At 32.1% G+C, this 16,733-nt stretch overlaps 1 protein-coding gene across 1 annotated transcript; it reads left to right on the forward strand.

Moving 5' to 3' along the window:
- The first annotated feature begins 755 nt into the window (after positions 1-755).
- On the forward strand, positions 756-1,959 carry LOC142630564 (NAC domain-containing protein 1-like). The gene is made up of 2 exons (XM_075804572.1): positions 756-1,375; positions 1,645-1,959. Exons 1-2 carry the CDS (start codon positions 872-874, stop codon positions 1,939-1,941), a joined length of 801 nt encoding a protein of 266 aa, XP_075660687.1. The 5' UTR covers positions 756-871; the 3' UTR covers positions 1,942-1,959.
- The last annotated feature ends 14,774 nt before the right edge of the window (positions 1,960-16,733 follow it).

A 16,733-nucleotide genomic window follows, 5' to 3' on the forward strand; every position in this document is an offset into this window, starting at 1 on the left:
CCCTAATTTCCATAGCATTGAAATAACAGAATTGTAAATAACCAACTTTGGCTCCATGCCCTGGGAGAGCATCCTCCCAAACAAATGGCTGGCTTCCTCTACCAATCGGTGTTCACACAATGCCTGTATGACAATAGAGTAACCTTCTTCAACACAACTCAGCTTCCTTCCCTCAACAAGTTTCAACAACTTAACAGATTCTTCCATTTTACCCAATCCACAAAAAGCTCTGGAATCAGCTGCTTTATAACAAATGTACTTGGTAATAAACCCATCTCATGAACTGCCCAAAACACTGCAACTGAAGGCTGTACAGCACCACTGTTGGCACCCACATTTGGAACTAAAACCCTAATTCCCAATTCCTCCTCCTCCTCCGTACAGAAACAACCTCCGAACCCTAATTCCCCAAATCTAAACATGACTGAAAAGGCTGAAATTACTCCCTCAGATCAAGAAACCCCAGAGCATGAAACCTCATTTCATCAAACGGACGAGGAGGAGGAATTATATATATATATATATATATATATGTATGTATGTATGTATGTGGCAAAGTTTATATATAATAAAATAATAGTACGCCGGCTTTCTCCTATCAAAAAAAAAAAAAAAAGCACGCCGCCGTTCTAAAATTTATATATAATAAAATAATGATTAATTAATTAAAACTAACGCTAGTGACCGTTGGAACTTTTAGACTATAAAAGCCTGTACTTCGTTCCTTACTTTTTCTTTTTCATCATAATTGGCTTTTATTTCTTCTTCTTCTTCTTCTTCTTCTGTTCTCTGAGACTCCATTCTCTGAACCCTACCCCTTACCCAATTATTCTTTCTTATTTTCAAAGAATTCATTCATTCGTTTTTACCCATGGCTATGGCCATGGCCATGGAGGAGAAGGAGATCATGGGGGGGTTGCCACCGGGTTTCATCTTTCGCCCTCATCAAAGGGACTTGGTCGAGTACTACCTACTCAGGAAGGTCACCGGTAATCCCTTGCCTTCAAATAATCCTGTGAAGGACATTGATGTGTACGGTGACCCCAAGGTCTGGACCAAACTCTTTCACAGTTCTGGAATTCAAACCCTCTATTGTTACACTAAGCTTACTAAGAAGAAGGAGAAAGGGAAAAGGGTTGTGAGAGCAACAGAGTTTGGCACTTGGAGGGCTCAAAAAGATGTCAAGGTGTATGATCACAGTGATGAGGATGATGAAGAGGTGCGTGATGGTGATGGGTTCAATCATAAAGAACAGAGACATATTGGTTCTAAGAGAACCTTCACCTTTGTTGCAAAGAAAGGACTTTTCCCTAATGCTAGATGGACCATGCACGAGTATAGACTCGATGGAATCTACGCCAACACAACCAATAATGTAAGTTTTTTTTTTTTTTTTAATGTTCTGTTTTTAATTGATTGTCTCCACCGTACTGTTCTGTTTCTTGATTTTCTTTTTACTTTTTTTATTATTATTGCTACAATAAAATTTTTATTTTTGTCTTTCAACACGTTCTGTTTCTAATTTTTTTTTGGTCTTTCAACATGCTCTGTTTCTTGATTTTTTTATTAATATAAGTACTTTTTTTAAAGATTAAATTGGAGTATACCTCTAAATGACTTCATTTTTTTTCCCTTTAATTTCAGGATGATTTTGTGCTTTGCCAGATTAATAAATTCAAAAAACAAAGAGGGTTTGCAAGAGACAATTTACACCAGGAAGAGGGCATTGCTACGTCTAAGAATCTGGAGCTTCCATCCTTGATTTCAGAAGAGACGAACACTCCTCAGACAGAGGTCACTATTGAGACACCACATTTGAATTTCAGTGATATTGATTGGACTGAAGTTATAAGCATGGACAGTGCATCACATGACGTGTCACCGTTGAATATGGAGCAAGAGGAAGATCTTGAAGCTTGGTGTAATTCGTTATTTACATAGGAGATTACTTTGATTTTAAGCTTGGTACAAATTGAGAGGATGTTATTCTTATAGTTACTAATACTGTTTAGATAAGTAAATCAACCAACTCGGTTGAGACAAATCATAGTCTAAAAGAAATGTGGCATATCTGACTTTGTTTTCAAAGCTGCTATATATATCGATTAAAGTTTCATCTTCATTCTCTTTTTGTATATCCTTTTATGTTTGGTATTTTTCTTCTCTTATTTTACAGCTTCTATATGAGCATTAAATTAAACAGTTTAATGTATTTGATATTTGAGTTTGTACGCAAACTTAAAGAAGAAAGAAATTAGAGAGTAGAAGAAAGTGGGGTTTTTTTTTTTTTTTGGAAAATAGAGAGTTGAAGAAAGTGGGAATTTATTTATTAATATAATATAAAAACAAAATTCAACGTTCACTTTTGAGGTTGACAGCTAGCGTTGAAGTGGGAGTTGAAGGCGGTGTGGTTTGGAGGGCAACCAAGTAATTTTGAAAAAAAAGTTTACTTTTCAGACTAAAAAGTAAAAACCTTTAACTTTGATCATTTATTATTATTTATTTAGGTTTAGTTTTGTTTGGGAATTGGGAGTGCTTGAAAATGAGATCTTATGCGTCCAAGTCAATTAAAAAGAAAGAAATAATCTAATGATATAAAATATAATAATAACAATAAATAAAAAAAAACAAACGTCACGTGTGGGGTAGTGGAGATGATGTTTTTGTTATTGGCTAGCCCAGTCAATTAAAATAGTTGGTGTTTTTGTACTTTTCTTTGGTTATAATTTTTGTTGGTTTTTTCCTCATTGTTTTGATTGTTATAGTGTAAGGGAGTATTTTATTATGCTGGGTTTTATATGATATTGGGGAAAAAAATCAGGTTTGGATATACCCAAAGTTAAAATGTTGGAAAGAAGAAAAGAAAAAAAAAAATTTTGTTTCAATATATATAAAATTTTATATAAGAGAATTTATTTTAATTATATAAAATTTTTAAAACTATTTAATTGACCTAGCATAATTAAATTGACATGGACTAATTTAATTGATCCATCTAGCATATGTAATAAACTAATGTAGCACTTAACGAATATCATAGGACAGAATGGGCACCAATCAAAAATTTTAACTATTTGACAAGATTAGGGTAGCATATCAAAATGTTTAAGTTTTAAATCAAAATTACTTTAAATTTTAAGGATATAAATTACAATTTAGTCCTTTTATTATTTGATAAAATATGAAAAAGAAGATCATTTTCTATTCGGCTTTTGGCAAACAAATTCTATTTAACAAATTTTTTCCCCCTTTGGAAAAAATTGAAAAATATACGAAATAGTGAAAAAATTAGTTAGAAAGTGACAATTATATTGCCGAATTCATAAATAAAATATTTAAAAAAAGAAATTAGAAATAAATAATGAAATTAGCAATCACGTTGCCAATTTCTTAAAAAGGTTACATCTTTAATTTTTTTTAAATTAGTGATGTAAATATTATTTCTAAAATGTTCAATTAGCAAATTCATTCGTAATCTCTCTCTTTCTCTCTCTCAAAAGTACAAAACGTTTTATACAAAATTTCAAGCATGTTCTTATGTTAATGAGGATAGTGTAGAGATGAACTGAAATTTTTTCACAATTCTTTTCTCTGTGACTAATTTAAATTCATAGGTCTTTTTGGCCACAGACAAAACAAATATATGTAAATGCCATAGACACAACACTTCTTATGAGACCAATCCACCATATTATCACCTGCAACAATAAATAGGAAAAATGGAAAATTGATATGCTATTACAGAAACATAACACTCAGACTTGCTGCTTGAAGTTTCTGATGAGTCCTTATTTTATTGTTTACACTGTTCTTCATTTGTTATTATTATAAGTAAATTTATTTTAAAGATTAAATTGGAGTATAAGTATTTTTTTTTTTGTGTCATTCAACATGCTCTGTTTCTATAAGCCTCTTTTTATATTGTTAGTACTATTTCTTGATTTGTTATTATTATAAGTACTTTTTTTAAAGATTAAATTGGAGTATGTGGGAAGTTTAGTTAATTCTTATGAAAATATCAATATCTTGTATCATTTTATCAATCCGTCTACCTCTAAATGACATTTTTTTTTTCCCTTCAATTTCAGCTAGATTATGTCCTCTGCCAAATTAATAAATTTAAAAAACAAAGAGGGTTTACAAGAGACAATTCACACTGAGTAGAGGAAGTTGCTACATCTGAGAATCTGGAACTTCCAACTTTGATTTCAGAAGAGACGAGAACTCCCTAGACAGAGGTCACTCTTAAGACACTACATTTGGATTTCAGTAATATTGATTGGGCTGAAGTTGTAAGCATGGATAGTGCATCATATGATGTGTCACCATTGAATATAGAGCAAAATGAAGATTTTGAAGCTTGGTGTAATTCATTATTTGCATAAGAGTTTACTTTGATTTTAAGCTTGGTACAAATTGTTAGGATGTTATTCATATGATTACTAATACTGTTTAGATAAGTAAACCAACCACCTCAGTTGAGATAGATCACAGTCCAAAAAAAATGTGGCAAACCTAACTTTGTTTTTAAAGCTGCAATATATATATATATATATATATATATATATATATATATATTGATTAGAGTTTCATCTTCATTCTCTTTTTGTACATCCATTTATGTTTGGTATTTTTCTTCTCTTATTTTACAGCTTCTATATGAGCATTAAATTAAACAGTTTAATGTATTTGATATTTGAGTCTGTACGCAGACTTGAAGAAGAAAGAAATTTAGACTTTATTTATTAATATAAATATAAAGACAAAATTCAAAATGAGGTCAAATGTTCACTTTTGAGGTTGACAGCGTGGAAGTTGAAGGCAGTGTGGAGGGCAATCTAGTAATTTTGGAAAAAGGTTACTTTTGAGATTGGCGGCGTTGGCTTTATTAATTAAAGGAAAAATATAACTAAAAAAATAAAAACTTTTAACTTTGATCATTTATTATTATTTATTTAGGTTTAGTTTTGTTTGGGAATTGGGAGTGCTTGAAAATGAGATCAAATGCGCCCAAGTGGGAATCTGACATGGGCCACGTGTAATATTTACTGAGGTTTTTTTTTTCTTAAAGAAATAAATAATCTAATTATATAAAATATAATAATAATAATAATAATAATAATAATAATAATAAACAAACATCACGTGTGGGGTATTTACAGAAGGGTCATTATCAGATAATTATGACGATGTCATGTACCTGTGATGTGAAGACCGTTTTTAAGGTTCCAACTGAGAGCTTCATGATTTGCAACATAATAGTGTCAGTTATCATGGTTATTAGTTGTACAGGCAACGAGTATTTGGTTATTTCCCGCATAGGGAATTGTTTTTTCTTTTTTCATTTCTGGACTTTTTTTAATTAACGTTTTTTAAGAAAAAAAATTAAATACTAAGTTAAGGTCAAAACTATTGCCTCTTAGAGCATTCATAGTAATAGAGTTATTTTTTAACTACTTGAAACTACAAAAAGTTCCTTTATAATAATTACATTTCTGTATAATGTGTTACAATTACTATTAGTAATTGAAATCAATGCTACACATGTGCTATAATAACAAAGTTGCTACTTGCTGAAATTAAGATTTGAAAATAAAGGTTTTGCATCCATCGAATTCTTCACTTTTATTGCTTTTTATCAATACTTTTGATATTGTTCTCTTAGCCTTTTTCCACTAAAGAAATCTACTTATAAGCATTAACTTGAGTTTCTGAAGATAGGGCAAATAAAGAATTTGAGTAGATGGAACGTTTGATTCAAGCAAGTGTTAATCACTACGATTTACCGTGCTTTTACAAACATGAATTTCAAAAAAGGCCTCCTTGCTAGTGTCATTATCAATTTTACCCAAATATTGGGAGTGGGAAGTATCACTTATAATAGAAAACTTTTATGCTTATGTTATGTTTATGTTATGCACATGTTATGCTTTACATACACTCATGAGTTGAATTTAATGTCATTTTTTCAGTCCATTGACTTTTTACAAATTTGTTTGGGCAAGTTGTATAAAATATTTAGGGTAAGTTTCTAGTTCAACCCCTAATCTTTAAAATGTTTGTCAATTTAGTTCTTAAATTGTGCTAAAATGGTCATTATCGATAAATGAAGACAGGGCTGATGGCAAAGGTATACACTTGTATTGCCATGTGGAATTTTTTTTTCTTCAAAAAAAAAAAAAACTAAAGCAAACAATTGAGATTTCAAAATTATTAAACAAAATTGAAGCAAATCTTAATCCGAATTTATCTCCCACCCATTTTTTCCAGATATTTCTAAATTATGTGATACAATATAGTTATAAAATTTCTAATTAAATTTCATAGCCCTTTAAAGGCCTATTCAAAGCTTGTAGAAATCTCGTTAGGCCCAGCCGCGTATCTTAATCCACTAAAAAAAGTTGGGGTTTTCCATTCCAGCCTTGCCCGACCTATTGACCAATCAACAACTAGCCAAGTCTGACCCACTAGGCTCATGGGCCATCCTAGCCTAGCCCATTGCTAATCCTTACCTCTGTGTGACATACAAACAAATACATAAGCATATTTTATGGTTATGTGCATGTTATGTTCTTCATACATATATGACTTGAACTTTGTGCTATTTCTTTAATCCATTATCGCTTCCCAAATATATAACCAAATGAGCTCCAAAATCTTTTGCAAAATGGAGTAATTGCACAAAACAAAATCGCATTGAAGTAATACTATTATAAAAGATGAGTCCTTTTACACCTAACAACTTGTTAGGCTACTCTTAATCTTCCCAAAATAAAGAAAAATCAGCCCAAAATTTTAAAAATTGACCAAAAACAAAGGAGAAATTAGCTTTGAGTTGGGCCAATCCATCCCAAAATTTAAAAAAATGTCCCAACCCAAAACCAACTAAATTGTACCATGATACATTGCATCAAACCACATTACACCACACATGTAACTGCAAAATGGAGGTGCAGTATGGAGATAGTTTTGGCCAAGCCACACCATGCAGCGTAGTGATAAAAATATAGACCAAAACCGCACTAGATCACACTAGATTGCAATACACACGATGCAGTAGTTTTTCTTAGGCAAAACTATATTGTTAGTCCCTAAAATTTACCTACATAGCGCTTTTAGTCCTAGAAGTTTCAAGTGAGCGCTATTGGGCCCTGAAGTTTCAATAATAAGCGCTAGTGGTCCTTTTATTAAATTCTGTTAGTTTTTTGTCTATGTGTCTAACGGAATAATGATGTGGCATTTTTGTAATGATGTGACAATTTTTTGTTATTTAAAAATTACACATCAGCTTGAGTCTCCCAAATCAAACCCAATTCTATTTGGATCTTCCATTAATTTTCTTACTAACCAAACAAAACTACTACTAATATTCTCCAATCGCCGAAACCTTCCAATTGCTGAAACTTGGCTTGTCAAACTTACCATTGCCAACCTTCTTACTAGCTATTAAATTAACCACTGCTTGGAAATTTGTAGTACATGCCGAAAATCAAATACAAATTGAAAACATTCTCAAGGTTTGGAGATATAACATAATAGCCATAATAATTATTAGGATAATGAAAGAAAAACCACAACTCATATATTTCTCCAAAGTACATGGGTATCTTCGAGATAGGTTAGTCTAACACCCACATTTGGAAGGCATCTCCCTACCCTATATAATATATTTTCCAATGGATGATCAAAAGGGTATCTCCATCCTTTTCTTTTATCGCAAATAGTCATATTCTTGTTATTTTTTTTCTTTTTAATTCAAATTGGGGTTTTGATTTTAAATCCTTTGGTTTTAGAGAGAGTTGAGGTAGTTCTAAAGCTTGGAGAAGCCAGACGGTCATTATAAGATGAAAATTGCTAAGAAAATCAATGTAAGATACCCAAAAAAAAAAATTAGATGAAACTCAGACTTAGGTCCCTCGAATCCAAACAAACCATAAAAATGGAACTCCCAAATCCCTCTTCTACTCTCCCAATTACTCTCCTCTTCCTCTTCCTCTTCCTCTTCATTTCTTTCTCCATAAACCTCAAAGACGAGCTCCACGCGTCATCTCCTAAATAAATCATTTTTTTAATCCTGTGAAGGATATTGATGTGTACGGTGACCCCAAGGTCTGGACCAAACTCTTTTAGAGTACTGGAATGCAAACTCTTTATTTTTACACTAAGCTAACTAAGAAGAAGGAGAAAGGGAAAAGGGTTGTGAGAGCAACAGAGTTTGGCACATGGAGGGCTCAAAAAGATGTCAAAGTGTTTGATCATGATCACAGTCATGAGGATGATGACAATAATGAAGAGGTGCGTGATGGCTTCAACCAAAAAGAACATAAACATATTGGGTCTAAGAGAACCTTCACTTTTGTTGCAAAGAAAGGGTTTTTCCGCAATGCTAGATGAACCATGCACAAGTATATGCTTGATGGGATCTATTCAAACACAACCAATTTGAAAGTTTTTTTTTTTTTAAAATTGATTGTCTCTACTGTACTATTCTGTTTCTTGATTTTCATTTTCCATTTTTTTTATTGCTACAAGAAAATTTTTATTTTTGTCTTTCAACCTATTCTGTTTCTATTATTATTATTATTATTATTATTATTTGTCTTTCAACATGCTCTGTTTCTTGATTTGTTATTAATATAAGTACTTTTTTTTAAAGATTAATTTGGAGTATATAGGACAGTTTAGTTAATTCTTATGAAAAAATCAATATCTTGTGTCATTTTATCAATCTGTCTACCTCTAAATGACATTTTTTTTTTCCATTAATTTCAAGTTGATTATGTCCTCTGCCAGATTAATAACATAAAAATAGGCTTAGAAGTTACAAAAATAGGCTTCACCTAAAGATAAATCAGCATTATTATTTACAATAAGTTAGAGAATCAAACTTTTGAATCAACTATTTTGAATATCTTAACCTTTTTCAAAACAATTGTTTAATAAGCTCGCAATCATCTACTTCTCCATATACACATGAACCCACCTACTAATACCCAGAGAATGAAAGGGAATGAGATTGAGCCCCAAATCCCAATCCTACCCACGCTTCATACTTCAATATAATTTCTCAATCTCACACATATAAGTCTCAGTCTCTTTCCATAATTAAAAAAGAGATAGAAATAGATCTTGGAAGTGTCATAGTCTTTGATTTATTTGTAGTGCATGAGCTTGAAGTTTTCAAATTTCGACAGAGAAGATCTTGTGGGGTTGCAGATTTTGGGTTTAGGGAACAATCGAAGAATAGTAAAGAACAAAAAATAAAATGAATTTCATTTAACATTACATCCGTACCATACCTTGTATAATACAAAAGGATGAGAAATTTACACATTTAAGCCCCATAACATCCCACTTTAGTCCATCTAAAGACCCTAGAAAGATTGATCTTGTCAACGCCTCTATACTTCGGGTCTATTTGGGAACAGCTTATTTAACTGAAACTGAAAACTTTTTGCTGAAAATATTATAGATAAAGGTAAAAGCTAATTGAAATAGTATAGTACAGTATAGTATAGTATAGTATAGTATAGTATAGTAGTATGATTGGAAGCAAGAACACACTTCTATTTCTCCTCAAACCCACTTCTTGAAACTAATTTTTTTTTCTACCATCATCAGCAAAGTTACTATTTTCTATAACCCACTTCTTGTTTCTTTTCAAACCCACTACTTGATACAACTTTCTACCATTGTTGCACAATCAATCAAAATTCCGAATCTTTTGGTTGTATCATGGGAGAAATGAAGTGAACCAAAGAGGAGTTCAGTGTGGGTAGCAGGGTTTCTATGGGGTACAGATCACCATCTTGGTGCACAAGTCAATTGCTTGGCCGTGGAGGATTTGGGTCTGTTTTCATTGCAAAATTAAAGGAACCTTGTTGGAGATTTCCTTCAATTCTTAAAACCCTTAGTTTACCCTTTTTCTAGATAAGTTGAATGAAGAATAAAATAGCACTTAATACAGCAGTGAGTAATTCAGTATAACTTCTTCCCCTATGGAAGTTGAGGCCCTCTGGACAATACAAGCCTAGATAGAGACATACACAAGCAATACATCTATTACCAACCAAAAAAAAAAAACAAACAATACATATAAATTCATATAAAGGGTAGGAACAAATCAATTACATGAAAATGAGATGTGATATAAATCAAATAAACTACTTAGAAAACAAGACTAACATTTGCCATTAATTCCTTAATGTTATTAATAGAGTGAAGTTTTACAGCACAGGTTTTTCACCATTGTTAAATAACTTCCACATTAATAATGTATTAGCCAAAATAGTAGCAAAAGAGTATTATTATTATTATTATTATTATAAGGAATCTCTCTTTTAATTTATTCTCATTTGGTTAAGTAAATAAAATACAACAAAAAAGGACTCAACCCAACCCAAGTACACAACAAGTACAGAAGAAAGGGATTCACCTCATTAGAATGAATGTATGCTATATTGCTATCCTCATCCTCATCCTTATCCTCCTTGGAGTAAAAAACATTGTCGTTTAAATTACCAACTTGATTTCTTTACTAAACCAAGCAAGGATCTTGAACGATCTCATCGACGGTGATTCGCAGCGGAGATCCGGAGTCGGGCACCGAAATTCGCCTTTGTAAATTTTTTGATACATGACCATAAGATGAGAGAGATTCGGATTCGGATCAAACCCGTACACCACCCGCAGGACCAAATGTCAACTTTCGCTCCTCTCCGGTGCCACGTAAGCAAGAGTCATTACTTGACTTCAAAGCCTACTCCATTTCCACTTCCACTTCCACACAACATAACATAATTCAATACATTTATACTTATATACTTTCTTTCTAACTACCACAGTGGGCCCCCACTAACAACATATATAATCTTAAAAAAAACATCTTTGATTTCATCAAAACCCACAATTTGCGGCCTTTCTAAAATTTATATATAATTAAATAATAATAAAAAATTAATTAATTAATTAAAACTAACACCCACTACCAGTGACCATTGTAACTTTTAGAATAAAAGTAGTCTACTTTCTTGTACTTCATTCCTTACTGTTTCATCATAATTCCCTTTGTTTTTTCTTCCTCTTCTTCTTCTTCGTCTATTCTCTGAGCTGCTATTCAGTGCCATTACTCTTGCTCTTCCTCTGCAATTGAACCCTACCCTTTACGCATTTATTCTTTCTTTTTCTTTTTTTTTCAAAGAACTTGTTTTTACCATGGCCATGGAGGAGAAGGAGATCACGGGGTTGCCATCGGGTTACATCTTTCACCCTCATCAAAGGGATTTGATCGAATACTACCTTCTCAAGAAGATCACTAGTAAACCCTTGCCCTCAAATAATCCTGTGAAGGATGTTGATGTGTACGATGACCCCAAGATCTGGACCAAACTCTTTCAAACTACTGAAATGCAAACCCTTTATTTTTACACTAAGCTAACTAAGAAGAAGGAGCAGCGTAAAGGGGTTGTGAGAGCAACTGAGTTTGGCACATGGAGGGCTCAAAATGATGTCAAAGTGTTTGATCATAGTGATGAGGATGATGATGAGGCGCGTGATGGCTTCAGCCAAAAAGAAATTTCACCAACATGTTTAGGATCGCCCTAGGATCATAAAAATGGTAGGATCGTATGGGATCCTAGCGATTCTACCGATCCTACCAAAACATTAGTTTTATTTTTTTATTTTTTTATTTTTTTATGGCTTAAATTTTTGGTTTTGATGAAGGTTTAAGGGTTTTTATCTTTCTATGTTGTGATTGTATGACTTATATATATATAATTGCCTTAACCTAAGCAAATATTTTCTAGTTCTAGTTCACTTGTAATCAAAATGAAGGAATGCTTCGTCATTTCTAAATGAAGAATTTATATTGGCTTTACTACCTTCAAAGCTATAATATTGTTAAATTTGTTTGATCAATATACTAATTTGTGTTCTAATAGTACTCAAATGGTTTTCTTATATATAATTTTATTAATATGCTTGTATTTGTATATTGATTGATTGATTTTTTTTTAGCATGCTTTATAATTGTTGTTGAGTGGTATAACTTGAATAGTTGAGTGTGAAATTGTATCTTGATCTTTTTTGCAACTCTAGTATACTAACATAAAATATCTACATAGATAATGAACTGGATGATGATGATTAGGAGTTAGGACAGTGGTTATAAGAAACCTAGAATGAAAATGGTTGAATGTTCACTTTACCTTAATATTCATCTTGCTTTTAGATTTCATATTTTAGTTAGCTAGTTTCCATTTGATAACTTATTTTGGATTTTAAACTTGGCACTTAGAAAATATTTCCATATGTGTTGATAAATATTTTGGTATTTTGTTGCTAATTAAACATTTATTGAATTTTTTAGATACATTGGGTCAAAACTTAACTATATTTCACCGCTTCCCCTTGGTGCGGTGGTCACTCCACAAGTATAAATGCTTGTGGGGTGTGGGAGGTAAGGGCCAGGGTTTAAGTCTCCAGAAGGAAGTTTCACACACATATACACTTAGATTAGGTTAGAGTAAAAATTCTATTTTGTATAAAAAAAAAAAAAAAAACTTAACTATATTTATTTCATTAGTATAGACATACCGATGTATGACATGCAAATTGAATCATATGATGCAAATATTTTCTTTTTTATGGATAAAATCACAATTTACGTGATTATTCAACATACAAACTCATTATAAATGTGTTTTTTGCTTTAAATTTGAAAATATGTAGGATCTTACGATTCACGATCCGATCTTACGATTCACGATCCGATCCTACGATCCATGATCCGACCTACCTCTTATGATCCTACGTAGGATCCCGTTTTTGACAACCTTGATTAAAATTAATAAAATTCTCAACTTAAATGTAAAGATGTGAGAGTTAATATGGAAGATGAAGAGTTAGTAAATTTGTAATCTCACATTGAAAATGAGAGACTCCTTTATTATTTTTAAGTGTGAGTATTAATGGGCTAGAATGTGTAGATATTGGGTCAAATACGTGCACAAGAGAAGGTGGAGGGAGGATGTGTCAAAATTTCATATGGTCCCTAATGGTATAGTGTAGTTTTGCCTAATTTTTTTATTAATAAAAATAGTTGCCACGTGATTAAGAAAAGGTATTTCATTGTTCAATTAGACATAGGTAAGAAAACTAACCGAGGCTAACGAAATGATCAATAATGCTCATTTTTAAAACTTGATGGACCAATATCTCACTTTAAATTTGAAGGACCAATTACACTTAGTAGGTAAACTTTATGAATTAACAATGTAGTTTTGTTCTTATTAAAAACAAAAAACAAAAAAACAATGTAGTTTTGCCTAAAACTTATTATTAGTGTTAGTTAAAAGATTACTGAGTAAAAGTAATTAAAATAGATGTGGACATAACATGAATCAATTGTAACTCTATATTAGCTTGTAATCTTATGGATATGCATGAGATATATTTACAAATAAGTATAACTAAATGCGTATTAAAAATTTTATCAATTTTATACATAATATATATATATATATATATATATATATATATATAATGTTTACATATTTGAAATATAAAATAGCTACTAATAAAATAAATATAAGTTTATTTGAAACAAATAAAAAGGAAATCATTTAATTTTTTTATATGAAAAATCATTTAAATTGTTATCCATGAAATTCTCAATTTTTAGTTTGTCCAACCAATATTTGTATAATAATGATACAACATAATCTTCAAAAAGCCCTTCTTGATCCTCACTGTCCTCTCTAGATATGAATATGATGTCGTTTCTCTCTCTCTCTCTCTCTCTCTCTCTTCATTTTATCCATTTTTCTTTTATCAAGGAAATGTAGCGAAAAAGAAAAAAAGTTAGGGTTAGAGTATTTCAGACCCTAGAAAGTGCAATAATTGATCAACAAAACTTAAGTTTGATGTTGGGGTTTTTGTTTATGTATATGTGAGCAATGGTTTAGGTTTGGCCTTTAATAGGAAAAATAAAACGGAGCACCTAACAACATATCTTCACAAACCAAGAACTTTGAGATCACCCCTTTCATTATGGAGAAACGGAGGAATCATATCATTTGAGCCCCTTTTTTCATGCTTTTCTCAGGGGTCTGGAGAAAGTTGCAATTAATAGGATTTTTCTAATCCTCCCTTTCTGAAAGGAAGAAATTGAAATTATTTTTCTTTTCTATAGAGACCAGGTGATTGGATCTAGCCAAAGGAAGAATGCTATTGTGTTTTCTTCTCCCATTTTCTTGGCAACCAAACAGAGAGTGGCAGGGCAAGCATTTGAATATTGTATATTAGAAAACTTTAAATATAAGAGGACAAAGCCACCCAAAATAATCCCAAATTTAGAGAACGGAAGAAAACAGAAAAGGAAACAAAGGGGAAGAAGAAAGAAAAGATAGAAAGAATTTTTTTTTTTTTTTTTTAAACGTGGGAAATAAGGATTAACAATATGTGAATGTGGACATTACCCTAAAGTTTTTAATTAAGTATTTTAGACTTAAAGAGTCTACAGAAGATGGTCTTACATTGACCAATGAATAAAAAGACCCATTGTTATAGGAGGAGATTCTTAAAAATGCATCAATGCCATCAGCAACCAAGAATAGCCTACATATTGGACCATTGACAAAGTATCTTAAAGATGGCCAAACCTTGGACTCATTTGGGTTAAGCAAGAGCATAATTTTGCAGCACATTATCTTGCTAAAAGTGTTCGTGTGATGTTGATAGTGTTTTGTGTTACATAGTTTGTTTCTTCTGCTTAATGGAATTTGGTTTTAGCAACAACAAAAAAAAAATTGTGTTTGACTTTTGCAGCTGAATAAGTAGAACCCAAAAGCCAAAAAATGGTACACACCGTGATTTCAAAATTTAATTGTTTATACAAGAACTCCTCCATTTTCCCAGACACAAAAATGGGATTTTCTGTGTTTCTCACTTTTCTTTTTTTTTTTTTTTCCATGTGGTTTTCTTCAGCCCCACCTATTTCCACTGCAGCAACAATTTCAGACACCTTGAGACCAAACCAGGTGCTTAAAGATGGACAAACCTTGGTCTCATCTGGGCAAGGCTTTGAGCTTGGGTTCTTTAGCCCAGGCAGTTCAAGCAACAGGTATTTTGGGCATTATATACAAGAATATCCCTCTTACTGTGGTCTGGATCGCCAATAGAAACAACACAATCACTGGGCTTTCAGGGTCACTGTCAATGCGCTCAAATGAGTTCTCACTTTCGGCTAATAATTCAGCAACCATTTGGTCTGTCAATGGCACCGTGGTACTAAAAAGCCTTAAAGCCCCATTTTGCAGTTATTGGACAATTTTGAGAGAGGAAAATAAGTTACGTTGACCCTTCATTAAAAATACCTTATTTGGAACCACCTTCCTTTGTTTCAGTTTTATCATCCCAACTTCCTTTGTCTTAGTTTTATCATCCAGACTACCGTTATTACCACCATGTTTAACATCCCCACCTAAAATGAAAAAGTAGTAAAACTTAGAAAGTAAGTTTTGCATTTTGGCCTTAATCTTATAAACTATTTTCTAAAATCCATTAATATTGAAGTAATCTATTACATGTTCCCACACAATTGTCCCAAGCTTCATCCAATAGAATTTTGACATACAATTAATTTCAAATCAACCAATTAATGGTCTAATTAAAATTAATTGATCATTATCTTACTCCTACATGATCAAACCCAAATTATACATATGCATCTTAGCTTTTAAATTTTGATTTTGTGGTATATTTTGATTGGATAATCCGAGGCCTATAACACACCATTTTGAACCTTAAATTCTCAAGATTTATTTTATGGCTTATGTTAACGGGTGCTGACAACACCCGTTAAAATTGATTTTTTTATTAATAAAATATTGTTGCTTTTTGGGAGTAGAAAAAAGCGTGGTAAAGCAACAATTAAAGTGTCAGTAGAGCATACAAAATTGCACATTTTACAACAGGGCTGAAATCTTTTTAAGTTCTTCCCTCCTCCATTCCTTTATTAACATTTTCACCTTGGTTTTGTACTTTTTCTTTTTTTTTTTCCAGACCTACAAAACATCCACCCAAATGCCCCAAATTTCAAACCCAAGCCATATTGTCAAGCTTTTTTACATCCCAAATTGAACCCAGTCACCAAAACAACCCGGATACAACCAAAAATAGAGAGGAAGGAAAAGTAGAAATAAAGGTAGAGAAAGAAATGAGAGGCAACGATTACTAGTGGTGGTGGTGGCGCAGGTGAGCACCACAACCAGAAATGGTGATGGAGCTCAAGGGTTCAACTATGGCTGAGATGAGAGAGAGAATCCGAAATAGCAGAGAGAGGGAGTGAGACGAATTTGGTTGTGGTAGGTTACAAATCTAGTGGTAGTGTTTTTTTTTTTCTTGGATTGAAGCATGAGAAAGACTTATAGAGGAGTGAGACAAGAAGGAGAAAGTGAAGAGAGCAGCTTCAGACATAGTAGAGTGTAAAAGTTGAGAAATGTTAAAAGATGAAAAAGGGTATTTTTGTCTTATAAATAACAAATTTAACTTTTCAAAAGTGTTTCTCTTTCCTCAGTAAAAATAGCCACTTGTAATTTATTTATTACTAAATTCCTTCTTAACGGGTGTTGTACAGCACTGTTAACAGGACTCTTATTTTATAAAAGCAATTGAAAGCTTAAAGGTTCAAATTACAATTTTGCCCTCTGGAGTGTGAAATGACCAATTTG

The sequence above is a fragment of the Castanea sativa genome, chromosome 4 (genome assembly GCF_040712315.1).
Source record: "Castanea sativa cultivar Marrone di Chiusa Pesio chromosome 4, ASM4071231v1".
Lineage (NCBI taxonomy): Eukaryota > Viridiplantae > Streptophyta > Magnoliopsida > Fagales > Fagaceae > Castanea > Castanea sativa.

Coding starts and splice junctions, on each gene's coding strand:
- LOC142630564 (XM_075804572.1), top strand. CDS start 872: ATGGCTATGGCCATGGCCATGGAGGAGAAGGAGATCATGGGGGGGTTG. Junction 1,376..1,644: donor ACGCCAACACAACCAATAAT/GTAAGTTTTTTT, acceptor CTTTAATTTCAG/GATGATTTTGTGCTTTGCCA.